Source organism: Lepidochelys olivacea (genome assembly GCF_965140295.1).
Source record: "Lepidochelys olivacea isolate rLepOli2 genome assembly, chromosome: 10".
NCBI classification, from domain to species: Eukaryota; Metazoa; Chordata; order Testudines; family Cheloniidae; genus Lepidochelys; species Lepidochelys olivacea.
Genome location: NC_140420.1, coordinates 10,136,299 through 10,150,901, shown reverse-complemented (window position 1 = coordinate 10,150,901; position 14,603 = coordinate 10,136,299). Strand labels below are relative to the sequence as shown.

The following is a 14,603-nucleotide window of genomic DNA, read 5'->3' as shown; positions in this document are numbered from 1 at the left end:
CTGTATGGGTTAGTATCTGTCATTAAATAAGCTCTTCTGTTATTGATCAGAAACCAGTTTGATCAGTGATAACCCATTAACACTGCCTCATGCGGTTTATTGGGTAAATTTTGCCTAACGTGCTGTGGTATGAACAGAGAGATGTTACTGACTTTCTGTAATTTTCATGCTGCATAGAACAGTTGTCCAGATTACACTGTAAAGGCTTTAAATGCTTACTGCTCAGTCTTTGGTCCTTATGGCTCTTCTATTTTGTATTGATTGTGATTAGGTATTTTTGGTAACTAGGGATGTAAATACCATTTAAAAAGTTAACAGTTTAAATGATTAAAAAAAAATTTTTTTTAAACAGTTAATTGATTAAGCGGCTGGGCCAATCCCACCGGCGCGGCTGGGGCCAATCCAGGCGAGGCTGGGCGGCGCAGGGCTGGCCGAGGCTGGGGGTTAATAGTTCAGGCAGGTTAACCAGTAAGACTCATGCTTACTGGTTAATGTTTTACATCCCTATTGGTAATCCGATGAAAATTGTTATTCTAAGAAACTACACCCAACAAAGTAAATAAGGAGGTGTTATTTACTACTTCCTGTAACACAAGAACTAGGGGCCACCAAATGAAATTAGTAGGCAGCAGGTTGTTTTTTTTTTTTAAAAAAAAAGGCATTTCTTCCCACAATGCACATTCAACCTGTGGAACCTTTGCCAGAGGATGTTGTGAAGGGCAAACTATAACAGGGTTCAAAAAAGAACTAGATAATAACATGGAGGATCGGTCCATCAATGGCTATTAGCCAGGGTGGGCAGGGATGGTGCCCCTAGCCTTTGTTTGCCAGAAACTGGGAATGGGTGACAGGGGATGGATCACTTGATGATTACCTGTTCTGTTCATTCTCTCTGGGGCACCTGGCATTGGCCACTGTTGGAAGACAGGATGCTGGCCGAGGTGGACCTTTGGTCTGACCCAGGATGGCCGTTCGTATTGGTTCACTGCTTGGCCTAAGGCAAAGTCACTTAACTTTTCAAAACCTCAGTTAATGTATGTATAAAATGGGCATAATAATACTTATCCTCACAGGGTGCTGTAGGCTTCATGAATGTTAAAAGTGTGGTTTAGGATTCTGGGAGGAAAAGTGCTGTAGAGAGGTCTAAACTCTTACTGTATTAATTCATTAGTGCTACACAGATTAATGAGTACCTCTCTGCATGGACTTGCATGTTCCATCCAGTTGGTTTATGCTCAGTACATTGATCCTCTCTCTCTCTCTCCACCCCTCCCCCTCCCTTTTGCAGGTGTACTTTCCGATTCCCTAGCACAGTCATAAAGATCCAATTCACATCTTTATACCATAAAGAGGAAGTGAAGGAGGAAGCTTCATCACCTCCCCTTCGGCCGCTTTATCCTCAGATATCGCCTCTGAAGATACACATTCCGGAGCCGGATCTCCGGAGCTTGGTCAGCCCCCTGCCCTCCCCCACTGGCACTATCAGGTAAGGTGCCTGTGATATGGAATGCAGAGAAGGTGCTGGTCTTCCCTCCATGTCATTGCCAGAGATTCCATCCACATTCTCCAAGCACCAACCTAGCATTGGTTACCCAATACAATGAATGCCCCATTAAAAATAACTTGACTGTGTGATATTCCAGATCATGGAAGCCATTTAAAGATTAATTGAAAAGTCCTGGGGGTGAGGGATAGAGATTTAAGATCTCAAATCATTAGTATAATAAATGCGTAGAACTAAAATTAAAGAATGAGAAAAGGACATAGAGTGAAACCTCTTTGATGGTCTAGGGATGATCTGTTCCATTGAGTGCTCCCTAGATGTGCATAAATGTGTTTGCCTGCTATGTTGCATTATTTGTTATACATTTTCTTTCCATTTCCATAAGTTATATTTTTAGATTTTTTTTTTTAAACTGAAGCCAATGGGTTCCCTCAAGCTAGGGTAAAGGTAGCCGGTCAGTAAGGGTAGGGAACGATATTGGTCAGACAACTTGGCCCACTGATAGACTTCAGAGATTTGAGAGTTAATAAATGTGTATTTTCTATTATGTAGATTATTAATAAAGGTTCAGAAGCTTTGCTAATCAGAATATCAAATAATTATTTTCTTGCTTCTCAGCCAGGAGTTGATAGTGAAGAGCCAAAGTGAGATCTCGTAATGCTAAGCTTCTTTACTTGCCCAAAGTATAGTACAATACATTTACGGGTACAATAGAAGATACTATAGTTGTCAAAACAACCAAAGTATGTTTGATGTAATAGCCATGGCTTCTTTCTTCTTATTCACCGATTTGTAAAATGTGGTAATGCACAATGGATCTCCTACTTGTTAGTGCTAACGCAGTTAGTATATTAAAACTTGAATGACTTGGATGTCATGAAGGCAGTGTTTGGCTTTGCCTGGGATTGGAAGCGTATTGCTTGTTTGAGTAAGCTTTTTCCTCTTTGCTAAGTTGCATTGCTATTTAGTATAAATACTCAAGGAGGGAGCTGGTGGTGGGTGTGATTTGAATCCTCTGTTCAAGCAGCATTTTTAGTTTATATTCAGCCTCTCTTAAATGAAGCTAGTTGCAGCAGGGAGTTGGAGGAGGGTAATTTTGTTGCCAACATATGGTACTTAGTTTTCCATTGTCATTTTGTGTGTCAGGCAATGCAGTGTGGCTTACATTCCTAACAGAGGGTGCACCTTTGACTCTGGTATATGTCTGCAACTGATACATGATTCCACTAAATTTTTTTATTATTATTATTATTATTTATTATTTTGGCGTAGGGAGAGAGTGAAAATAGTAGTGCTGAATTTTGCTCGGCCCCTAGCAGAGATGATTCACCAAAGATGATTGATGTTTGCATCCGTTTGCCTTAGCAGAAGCAAATGCAGCAGTGTCTTCAAAAACCTCAAAAGACTTCTGAGGTTTTGCTTGCCCAAATGCCTTTCGTTTTGTGTTCCTCTTGTTGGGGAGGAGCTGACATGTTTGTAAACATCCCTGTTCTACTCCTCACCCCCTCCTTCTCTCCACCCTCATATCCTGTCTTTTGTGTTTCAGGAAGTGAATGAGATCTGCGTTTTTTTCCTTGAGAGAGTGAATGTTCTTCGCTGAGCAGATAAACTGGATCTCCAGAATGCGAATCTCAGTGTGGCCTTCTCCCAGGCCTCTGTCTCCCTGTGTTGTGTTGTTAGCTGCAGCAACGCCTTTGTCCCCTTTCGAAGAATATATTTTTGAGGCCTGGAGAGAACTCAGAGCTTGAGCCCACCCCCCATCCCGCACTGTTTATTTGCTCCGTGTGTTGGGAGGAGGTTTTCATTAGCTTAGCTCAGCTCCCCTCCCTCCCTCCTCCCTTTCCAGTATTAACTTTCCAAATTTGGTGTGAGTTTGGCTTGCCCTTTTCTGATTGGTCTATGGAAAATCGTTGTAGTTGGTAGATCCTAGGTCGGGTTTGTTTCCTTTTTGGAAAGTGGCCCCTGCCCCTCCCCCTCCATTCTTCCCACACTTTCTGTGTGGGTTTGTGGTACTGTACCAGTAGGAATAAACACACAGGCACTGCTCAAAACAAACAATCCCCGCCCTGCCCTCCTGACCTCATCGCTGTCTCTCGCTGCCTTTGTTTACATTTTAGCTTGCTTCTCTGCAGGTTCTCTGTTACAGGCCTCTGATTTTTTTTTCCAGCCTATTTATTTTCTCTCCGAGAAGTGCACCACCTAGAGAGGGAATGAGCGTTATTTAAACAAAATCAAATCTGCCAATCTCAGCAGCTCTGCAGCATGAGACCTCCTTTTCGCTTCTAGGAGGAAATGATTCCACTCTTTGCTGAGTCAGGGGTACTTTGTCTCCAGGAGCTACCCTCTCTAATGTGGTTGAATCCTGTTTTGAAGTCGTATGGCTGCAAGGGAAAATGTATTGCCTGGCAGCAGACTCCATGAGAGTCTGAGAGACCGACCCTGGTGCTATTTCCTCCTGTTTGAGTTCAGAATCCCTTTAAAAATCACTGCTGTGCTCTGGCTTGCTGGTGCCAAGATAGAAAAGAAACCCAGATAGGTCTCTGTCAATAGGAAGCTGATAAAACAGCCTGTCCATAAGAGCATGGCACTCAGAGTCAGGCAGAAAAAATCCTTTTCTGTTGATTCAGGGCACTGAATAACTTCTCTGTGGATGAGACCATGTGCTTTTAGGCTAAATTCAGTTTGTGAAATACACAATAAACTCAGGAGTTATGGGACTACCTTTGATGCAGGGCTTTCAAGCTCTGGTGCTCCATTACAGACCTCATCTTGTAATACCACACACCTTATTGTAACCCTTGAATTCCTTGAGTATTCTGCAAAATCCGATTGAATTAGAAGACCTGGTTATGTCATAGATTACTCTCATCCACCATGAACACATTTTCAGGATCATGTAACCAGATCTTCAGACTGGATTTAGTAGTGTAGACAAGCCTTAGAGCTGAGGTCTGGTGTGGAGCTGTAAATTTAAACCAGTATTTGTTAAACTAGTGAAAAACCCTGTATGCACACTTATTTTGATAGAAGAGCGGCTTATTTAAGTTTAACTTAAACCTGGTCCCAATCATCTTAAGCTAAACCCAAAAAAAGCCACGCTTTATACCAGAATATGATTGTCCATACCGTGTGGCAAGTTTGTGTGTAGACAAGGATATGCTGTGTTATTGCCTGAGGACCCAAAAATGTAACTGTAAGATGACTGCCAGCAGGAAGGAAAACAGAATAGTCTGTTCTCATTGTCCAAATTGAGTGAGTTAATGGCATAAGTCAGGGGTGGCCAAACAGCGGCCCATGAGCTGCATGTGGCTCTTCTACAGTTAAAGTGCAGCTCCTGGAGCCCCCCCTCTAAGTTTCCTCTAAGCTGCCCGCCCACACAGCAGCCTATTATGTGCCACGCAGGCGCTCAGTGCTGCGGTGGGGAGAGATGCCTCTCCCCCAGCATCGGACCTGCCGCCATGGGGAGAGGTGCCGCTGCCCCAGCCCAGGCCCGAACCTGCCGCAAACTGGCAAGAGGTGCCCCTACCTTGGCCCCAGTCAAGGCCTGGATCTGCCGTGGATGGGGAAGAGACACCTATCCCGCAGCCCTAGCCCCAGAGCTTCCCCGTGACGGGGAGAAGCACCTCGTCCCCCCAGCCCAGGTGCTGCTGGGGGGAGTCCTCTCTCCCTGTCATAGCCCCGGGACAGCCTGCACCCCTAGCCCTCAGTCCCTCATCCCCCAGCCCCACCACAGAGCCCACACTCTGAACCTCTAGGCCCCACCCCCGCCACATGAATTTTGTATGTGCACCAATATGAAGTGATGTCACATTACCTCCATATTGGTTCACATAACAAAATTCATTCTGCACATGCGTTGGAAAAATTAGAGGGAACGCTGCCCCCCACACCTCCCCATTTTCCGCCTACTGGTGAAGGGAGCTCGGGGCTTCTGCCCTGTGGAAGGCACCTGCCAGGGCTCAGGGCTTCAGCAGGAGCAGGGCTGAAGCCTCGAACCCTGGCAGGCACCTCCTGTGGGGCTGAAGCTCTGAGACCCACCACCCTGCAAGGCTGAAGCTCCGAGCCTCGGCAAGCACCTCCTGCAGGGCTGAAGCCCCAAGCCCTGACAGGCTTGCCCCAGCTCTCGAACTTCTGAAGATTGTCGAATGTGGCTCAGAGGATCAGTAAGTTTGGCCACACCAGGCATAAATAATGAAAGATAGGATTTTAAAAATGTATTCATTTTTAATAATATTGGATGTGGCTAGTAAAGTGGGGAACGTGAATGAATTGAATTGCTAGATCTTCAGAGACTTGCATATTATGAAGTGTACTGTGCAAATACTAAAGTATTATGGGCAGTACAGATGCTTTTATTCTAGTCTCGTTTTTATATTTTCACAATGCAATGTTAATGATCAGTGCTGTTGGGAGACAGTGTGCTCTAGTAATGGAATGAAGATGAGGGTAGAACTCAGGAACTAAGTTCTAATCTTGGCCCAGCCACTGACTTGCTTTGTGGCCTTGGACAAATCACTTAAATCTCCGCCTCAGTTTTTTTCCCCCCATGTGTGAAATGTGGGTAATGGCTACCTCCTAAAAGTGTTTTGTAGATTAAATTGTGTATGGTGGTTCAAACATGAAGTGCTGTAGGAATGCAAGTAGTATTATGTGCAATGTTGTATTACATGTATGAAAAGTGCTTGATGTACCTTTCTTCCAACTCAACCTTAGTAAGAGCCTGGTTGCCTTGGACAGAATATAGATCAGCCCTACAATTGATCTATTTCAGGTCACTTGGGATTTAATCCAAATTAAAGTTTTATTCCTGTAAGTGCATGGTGGGGAAAGCTAAGGTAACATCAAGTTCAATTGTCCAGTTATTCATCCTGTTCTAGTCATTATACCTATTCATATACCACATATTCCAGAATCTCCTGTGAGTTTTCCATTGCTCCAGAACTGTTAACAGTTTGCAGTCAGTGAAGTACTCTGAGATGGATATTTTGTGGACTTCCTGTGTTGTCTTGGTTATTCAGTATTCTGTGGGAACAGAATATTCAGCATGGTGACTTGGTGATTCCCCAGAATTGTAGGAGGGATGATTAAAAATAGCAGGTGTTCAAGCTGCAAGCCAAATAACCAGACACGCACAAATCATATTGGCAAGGTTCACCAGGCTTGGGAATTCTTGTGCATGGTTTGTTTCAGATGGAGGCCATGTGCGAGAGAAGAAGCTGCAGAGGTGTCACTAGCAACACAGGCACTTCCTCTTCCTTCTGTCTCTCCTGATCAGCGCTGGAATAAAGACTTCATTAATTCCAAGGGCAGAGTGATCTCACTTCCTTTTAGAAGGGGAGCCACTGGAGCAGGGGACGTACTAAGAGATTGAGTATTTGTGGGTAGTTTAACTTTCCCTGGTTGTGGCTTGTTTTGATTTGTTTTTCTTCGATATTTAACCAGGCAGACCTGTTCTGAGACACGTCCCTCGCTTCAAAATCCAGTTTGGTTTGGCAGCCTCACCATTTATGATTACATTTCTGAAGCTTGTCTAAAATATGCAGCATGCAAGGACCTGTCTTTCTTTGAGTTATAGTTTCAGGGTTAGGCTGTGTGAGGCTCGGGAGGGAGAAGTTGATGGAGGATTCCTTGCCCCTTATATCTGACTGGTGTAGCATGGAAACTGTTGGTTCTCAGTTATTTTGCAAGCCAAAGCACTGTACTTTGACCCAGTGCTTGCTTATCTCTTGTGAAAAGGTTCCTACATTGTTTGGTGCCTCTCATGGAGGCTCACAGAATGGAACATTATAGTGTCTGTGACTTTTAATTGCAGAAAATGAAGTTGCATATCCAAAGAAAACAAGTTGCCATATCTGTTTTGGGGAGAAGGAGAAAGGGAAAGCTTGGCAGTTGGCCTTAAATGAGAATTCTCCATTTGTACTGAATGGACATGAACTGCCTCTCTTAGGCTATGTGTACTCTGCAACTGGGCTGTGATTCGCAGCTTGTGTAGACATACCCACTCTAACTTTAGTCTAGCTAGCTTGTGAAAAATGGTTGTGAGGATGTGGCGGTGCAGGCTTTGGCAGCCCACCTCCTCCTCCCTATACATATTCACTTGTGCAGCCAACTCCATCTTGTCCTCACTGCTGTTTTTCACAAGCTAGCTAAATTAAAGCTTGTGTGGATATGTCTACACAAGTTGCAAGTCACAGCCCAGCTGCAGTGTAGACATAGACTTAGGGCAGGTCTACACTAGAAACTTACATAAGTATAGCTACGTCTCTCAGGGTATGAGAAGTCCACACGCCTGAGAGACGTTGCTATACTGACCTAACCTCTGGTGTAGACAGTGCTAGGTTGCTGGAAGAATTTTTCCATCGACCTAGCTACTGCCTCTCTGGGAGGTGGAGTACCTGCACAGATGGGAAAGCCCCTCCTATCGACATAGGTAGTCTACACTGAAGTGCTGCAGTAGCGCAGCTGTGCTGCTATAGTGTTTTAAGTGGCACCTTAGAGACTAACCAATTTATCTGAGCATAAGCTTTCGTGAGCTACAGCTCACTTCATCGGATGCATACTGCATACTTCCACGGTATGCATCCGATGAAGTGAGCTGTAGCTCACGAAAGCTTATGCTCAAATAAATTGGTTAGTCTCTAAGGTGCCACAAGTACTCCTTTTCTTTTAGTGTTTTAAGTGTAGACATACTTTTAGAGAGAGACAGTAGCAAGGCAGATTGCCAGCATAGCATGGGAGAAGATTGCTCCATTGCTGTCTTTGCTGTATCTGCTCTGTGGATTTCATTCTCTGAAATGTCTGTCAGGTTCCTTTCACAAACACTGCACACATGTATATGTTCATGTTTGGTTCACCTTATTTCAAACAGTTTTTCCCCTCTCCCTTAGCAGTGCAGGTGCCAAGTCTAGCAAACAGTCATTTAGGAGCCCAAGATGATATTTTGCTTTGCTCCCAGGGAAGACAAACAAGTGCTTTATCCAGTGAGTACCTGACTCAAATAGTTGGAGGGCTCAAGCTTCAGAAGCTTTCTCCATAGAAAGGAATGGCATTAAGCACCAGCATGCCTTTGTTCTCTCACTGCCCGTAACTTGGGTCACAGGCATTGCTGAACTGTTCCTCTGCGATAGGCAGTTCAGAGTCCATATGGGGGAGAAGACAGGTGCTTGGAGATGACAAAGCAATGGGTTACCCCAGGGCTCTGTGCTGTCTCCAACCCTGTTCAACCTTTACATCGATGACCTGCCAACAGTGGAGTCATGAAAGTTCATTTACGCAGACATCTGTTGCAGTACCCAGGCCCAGATGTTTCACAAGTTTGATACCACCTTAAACCGGGACATGATAAAGTTAGCTGACTACTGTAAGACTTAGCGCTTCCAGCCAAGCATCATAAAAACAGTCTCCAGTTTGTTCCATCTTCTTCACGCCAGTGCAGCCTGAGAACTAAATGTTTATCCGAATGGTCAGCAGATGAAGCATGAAGTAGAACCGATCTATCTAGGTGTGACCTTAGACCGCATGCTGTTACCATGTCCACCTGAAGAAGACAGCAGCTAAAGTTAGATGTGCAACAATCTTCTTAGCAAACTGGCAGGTTCGTCATGGGGTGCTCATGCTCCAACTTTGTGGACGTCAGCTCTTGCCATCTTGTATTCGATGGCGGAGTACTGCGCACCAGTTTGGAGTCGATCATCACACACCAAACTGGTGGATACGCAGTTACATGCCACCATGCATGTCATCTCCGGTACCCTGCATCCAACTCCACTCCCATGGCTTCCAGTTCTGAGCAATATTGCTCCTCCTCATATCAGACGAGAGGTTGCCACTGGCAAGTTACTGGAGAAAGTATGCGCCAACTCAAGCCTGCCGCTGCACAATGACCTTTTTAAACCACCAGCTGCACATTTGCGGTCACGTTGCCCATTATGGTCTCATCCGCCATGCCAGGACATTAGGGCGGAAACACTCTGGCGAGAGGAATGGATATCTATTATAATCCCCAACTAGTCCCTCATCACCGACCCCACAATTTGCCCGCCTGGTTTTGACTTGCCCCGTCGTCACTGGTCCCTGTTGAACAGGTTCCGGACTGGGCAAGGTCTCTGTGCAGCCAACCAGTATCGCTGGGGCCTTTGTGACAGCCCTTTGTGCAGCTTTGGCACAACGCAGATGATGACACACGTTGTCGATGAATGCCTGCTGACTAGGTTCAGCAGTGGCTTAGAAGAACTGCATCTCGCCTCTGAAGATACCATCGCTTGGCTAGACGACAATGGCTAAATAAACTGCCCATACTTTTGGGAAATATATGGCACTGGGAGTCAGGAATGCGTTCTATTCCCAGCTTTCCAATAAATGTATCTTTTCCGTGCTTCAGTTTCCCTAACTGTAAAATGGGGCTAATATTTAAGGGGGGGTTGTGATGCTTAATTTAGATATAGACTTTCCATCCATAGATATTAAAGTGCCAAACACATTTATGTATTATTTATATATGACAGATATAAAATTTGCTCAGCACTTTAGTATCCATGGATGAAAAGTATATAGAAATGCATATTGTAGAACAGCTGATAAGTTTTATTTTATTGGATGCTAGAAATCTTAAATGCGTAGGCTTCTATAGACATGATTTAAATAATGCTACTAGTGAATCCCAGGGAAGTAAAAATGTTGACTTTTAGATTTTACACTCACTGCAGCCTGAAATGAGTCCTACACTTAAAAGGTATTCTGGCCATTACAGGGATTAGTGTGACCTACACTCACACCACATCAGGATGTCATCTCATCTGATCTTACAAGTAAAGTAAGATTGGGCTTAGTAGAACTTGAATAGAAGATCTGGTGCAAGGAAGTGGGGTTCGTGATTCAGTAGGTGGTGGTCTGACAATTCTACAGTGTCTCAACCTGGTATAAAGGAAACTAAGTTACTGGAGGTATGGTCTGTGATAATGATGTAAAACTGAGATCCTGAGAACTTACGGTTATTAAAGGGTCACTTGTGGTTTGTGTAAGAGTGGGGGCATTAACACCTGGTATCCTGGCCAAATTTCAGCTTGGGTCTACGTAACTGATATACTTAAATCTTCCATGCAGTTTCAATTGGATATACCATTTACTTCCTTTCCTAAATTGTTAGAAATTCTGCATTTCACTGGTATTTTTGAATGATGCATGTCTGTAGCTCGCATATCAATTTCTGAAGTGGTTTGAAATGAAAGTTACAAAATTTATTCTGCTACCCAAGAGGTGTATTCCAAATTATCTTCAGTAGCAATGGCCTAATGTAGAACTGAGACAGGTTAAAGTGTGCCAAGTTCTATTATCTATAGTTTTATCAGTAAAAATTACGGTAGTATTAAAATAGATCCAGTGTCTTTTGTAGTATTTGCTTAACAAAATATTTATATCCTGCACAATATTATCCTAGACCACATGGCTTTGGGGGGTTTTTTTGGTGGTGGTTTTTTTCTTTCTTTTTTTTTTTTTTGCATCAGTCTTATAATACGAACAGCTATATGTTTGGGGAAATAACCTTTATTTATCTCTGAAACTTTTTTTTTTTTTAAGGGTGTGAGCAACTGCACACTTCCCCTAGCCAGTTGCTGTTGGGGGATATCAAGGAGAATTCCAGGAACTCTGGGAAATTGACAAGTCACTGCATTGTGTTTGCTTTAAACTATACTGAACTCTACATTTTGACTTAACCCTTAGGACATGTGCCCATGCTGGGTAGGTCTATGTGGGGGGAGGGGGCAGTAGTAGAGAGTCTCAGAGCCTGGTCAGCTGGTGCTGTTTTGCTGCATAGACATACCCAAAACCTTCTCTCTCCCCCTCCCCCTCTTTCCTTCCTACCTTCTTTGCAACGCGAGTTCCGCCTCCTTCGTTGGTTGTAAATTTCTTGTTTTCTCAAAGTGGTTCTCAGCCCCTTCATCTCCATCATCACTACATGAACTCCCCAAAAGTAAGCTGAGAGCTTGCTTTACCTGATAGTGCCTCTGGCCTTGCCTTCCTGCAAAGAGCAGCTCTGAGCTTCAGTTGCATTCTCCTGATTCTCCCACCCACAGCTCTGAATGTGACTGTCCTTCCTTGGCCTAAAGGAGCTGTTGAGAAGTGGCAAGTTTATGTCCGGAGGAAAGGGTTCCCATCGTGGTAGAGGCAGGTTGCGGGAAGTCACTATTCCCAAGTTTCCAAGCACCATGACCCCCCCCCCCCCCAAGGTTACCCCCATTTCATTTGGAGTACTGGATAATTTCCTATGACATCCACAGTAGGGCTGGCTAGTTTCCTTAGAGTTAATAACTTTTTATTCTGAAGTGGGTTTGAAAGCACAGCCCAGTTTAGTATAATGTTGAGATGACAAGATATTCTCTCTGAATTCAGGGGCCAGGTATTGCTAGTCTTTTAAAAAAAATTATTTCTGTGAGAATCAAAATGCCGTGGAAGCTGCAGATTTGTTTCTTGACGGCTTTTATAAAGATGGTCATGAGTTTAAATGTATCTGGTAGAAGCCCAAACCTGAACAGGTGGAGCCACGTTTTCTCTGCTTACCTTCAAGAATCAATTCGTTCCCTGTCCGAATGGCATGAGCATTCGCTGTACAAGCCTTGAAATTACACCACGTCTTATTAAAAGCACAGAAAAGATGCACCCTTTTTAAAGTGCACAGATTTATTGGAGGAGCTCTGGCCTCTCCACTTCTTCTGCGACTTGGTTTTTAATAGTTTTGTTTGTGGCATACTGATATGGTGTGATCACAAATGGTTAGCAACGTCAGCACAGCTCTTAATCCTTAATCTCTCTCTAGTCTGCATATTGCCACAATCTAGTCACCAAATGCAACAGTGAAAAGAAGCACTACTGCCTGGGAATGAATGGTGTTCTTGTCTCCCTGAATGAAGTCTTCTTTTAGTGGGTCATTCCAGGAAGAAGCTATTAAAGGGCTATTTGGTAGCCTCCTTTATTGGGGGAAGGCATGAGCAAAGAGCTGCATCTTAAATTGCACTCAGAGGTGAGACAAGAACTCATCCTGGTCTCCGGAGTCGGGAGTTTCATAACCATGGGTCCTCCACCAAAAACTCCTTGCTCCTAAAAGCTTCAGCCTGAACTTCTGAATGGTAACGTTCCTGTTGAGCGTAGGATTTACAGTGGATGTGACAGGAGAGATCACCCTTGAGTTATCTCATACTGTCGAAAACTTTGAGATGCTGTGAGCCTGTTCTCTCTCTGTGTGTCTTCCTATCCCAAGGAAACTTTCTGTAATCCATTGTTAAAATAAACCATCCCAATGCTGAGCTTAGCAACACGGCCATTTTTAGGAAGCAGCAGTTCTCAGTTTACACTGAGACTGCATTTGAAAATTGTTTTTTATAATTGGCACTTAAACTTACTGCTGCTGGTAGCCATTTTGCTGAGAGAATCATTTGTGACAGCATTACCTAAGCCCACTGCAGGGGACTAGAAATCTTTTCCCATCCTCCTCTAATGCAGTTACAATAAAAAAATTTCTTCTATCTCCATATGTAAACATTTAAATACCATTTCTCTTTCTTATCGTTCATCGTGACTGTACTTTAATGGGAAAGAAGTAGGTAATCCTGTGATTGGACTGTGGTCCATTTCACTGTGCTGCTCAGCCCTGGAGAGAAGGGACAACACATGAATGATTCTTCAGACTCCCCATTTCACCTGTCAAGCAGTCTTGTTCCCACAAATCAAGGATGTGTGACTCCCCCCCCGACTAGTCTTGCTAATTAATTCTCATCCTGCCGTATGTACTTATGTGTCTGTCTGAGTGGTGCTGCACATTAAACCCACCTTCGTTGTTTATTTGTAGCTTTATACCAGTCTTGGTGTGGCTTTCCCTATTTCATAACTGTTCCTAAAGTGCCATCTTGTGGCAGTCCTAGAACTCTTAATTATTTTTCTTTCCCCTAACCAATCTGCCGGGGGTCGCCTACTACAGGGCAGGCCTAGCGGAGAGAATGGCAGGGCGCCGCTGGCCGTCACCTTCGGCCCCCGGCTGGAACCCCTCTGGTGCATTATTGGGGATCTGTGGCCTGTCCTGGGGGATGGCCCAGCACTCTCGCAGGTCTTGGGGGGCGGGCCAGTCCTTGTCTGCGGACAGCCCCCGAACCTGAAACGGGTGCTCACCAGCAACCACATACCACACGGCAGGGCCACTGGCCCAGGGGCCTGTCCTTGCGACAAGGCCCGTTGCCAACTGTGCCCACATGTCTGTTCAGGGGGCGCCATCGCGGGGCCTGATGGCATCGGCCGCACTGTCGGAGGCTCGTTCACCTGCACGTCCGCCAATGTGATGTGTGCCGGCGGTGCCCCTCTGCCATGTGCATTGGTCAGACTGGACAGTCTCTACGTAGAAGAGTAAATGGACACAAATCAGATGTCAAGAATTATGGCATTCGTGGACCGGTCGGAGAGCACTTCTGTGTCTCTGGTCACGCGATTGCAGACATGAAAGTCGCTATTTTGCAACAGGGGAACTTCAGATCCAGACTCCGGCGGGAGACTGCTGAATTGGAATTCATTTGCAAATTGGATGCAGTTAACTTGGGCTTGAATGGAGACTGGGAGTGGCTTAGTCATTATACAAGGTAGCCTATTTCCCCTTGTCTCTCCCCCCACCCGACATTCTTGTTCTTGTCCTGGATTTGTTCTGGAAATGGCCCAACTTGATTATCATACACATTGTAAGGAGAGTGATCACTTTAGATAAGCTATTACCAGCAGGAGAGTGGGGTGGGAGGAGGTATTTTTTTCATGCTTTGTGTGTATATAATATCTTCTAAACTTTCCACAGTATGCATCCGATGAAGTGAGCTGTAGCTCACGAAAGCTTATGCTCAAATAAATTGGTTAGTCTCTAAGGTGCCACAAGTACTCCTTTTCTTTTTGCGAATACAGACTAACACGGCTATTACTCTGAAACCTGAAAATTGATATGAAGGACGCTCTACCTGTATCTGCAACTCCCACTGGTTGTCAGTAGGGTTTGTATGCTGGTAGGTTAAGGAGATAGGTGGCTCTTAGAGATAGCTGTGGTTTTAGCTACTTAACATTAACCTTTGTGTTG

General features: G+C 44.5%; 1 protein-coding gene across 1 annotated transcript in view; it reads left to right on the top strand.

Annotated features, from left to right (window-relative positions):
- FOXK1 (forkhead box K1) overlaps positions 1-14,603 on the top strand; it is a 77,991-nt gene that overhangs the window by 37,519 nt on the left and 25,869 nt on the right. The window contains exon 2 of the mRNA XM_084642265.1: positions 1,289-1,486. Coding sequence (XP_084498391.1) covers positions 1,289-1,486 — 198 coding nt within the window. The remainder of the gene's footprint in view (positions 1-1,288; positions 1,487-14,603) is intronic.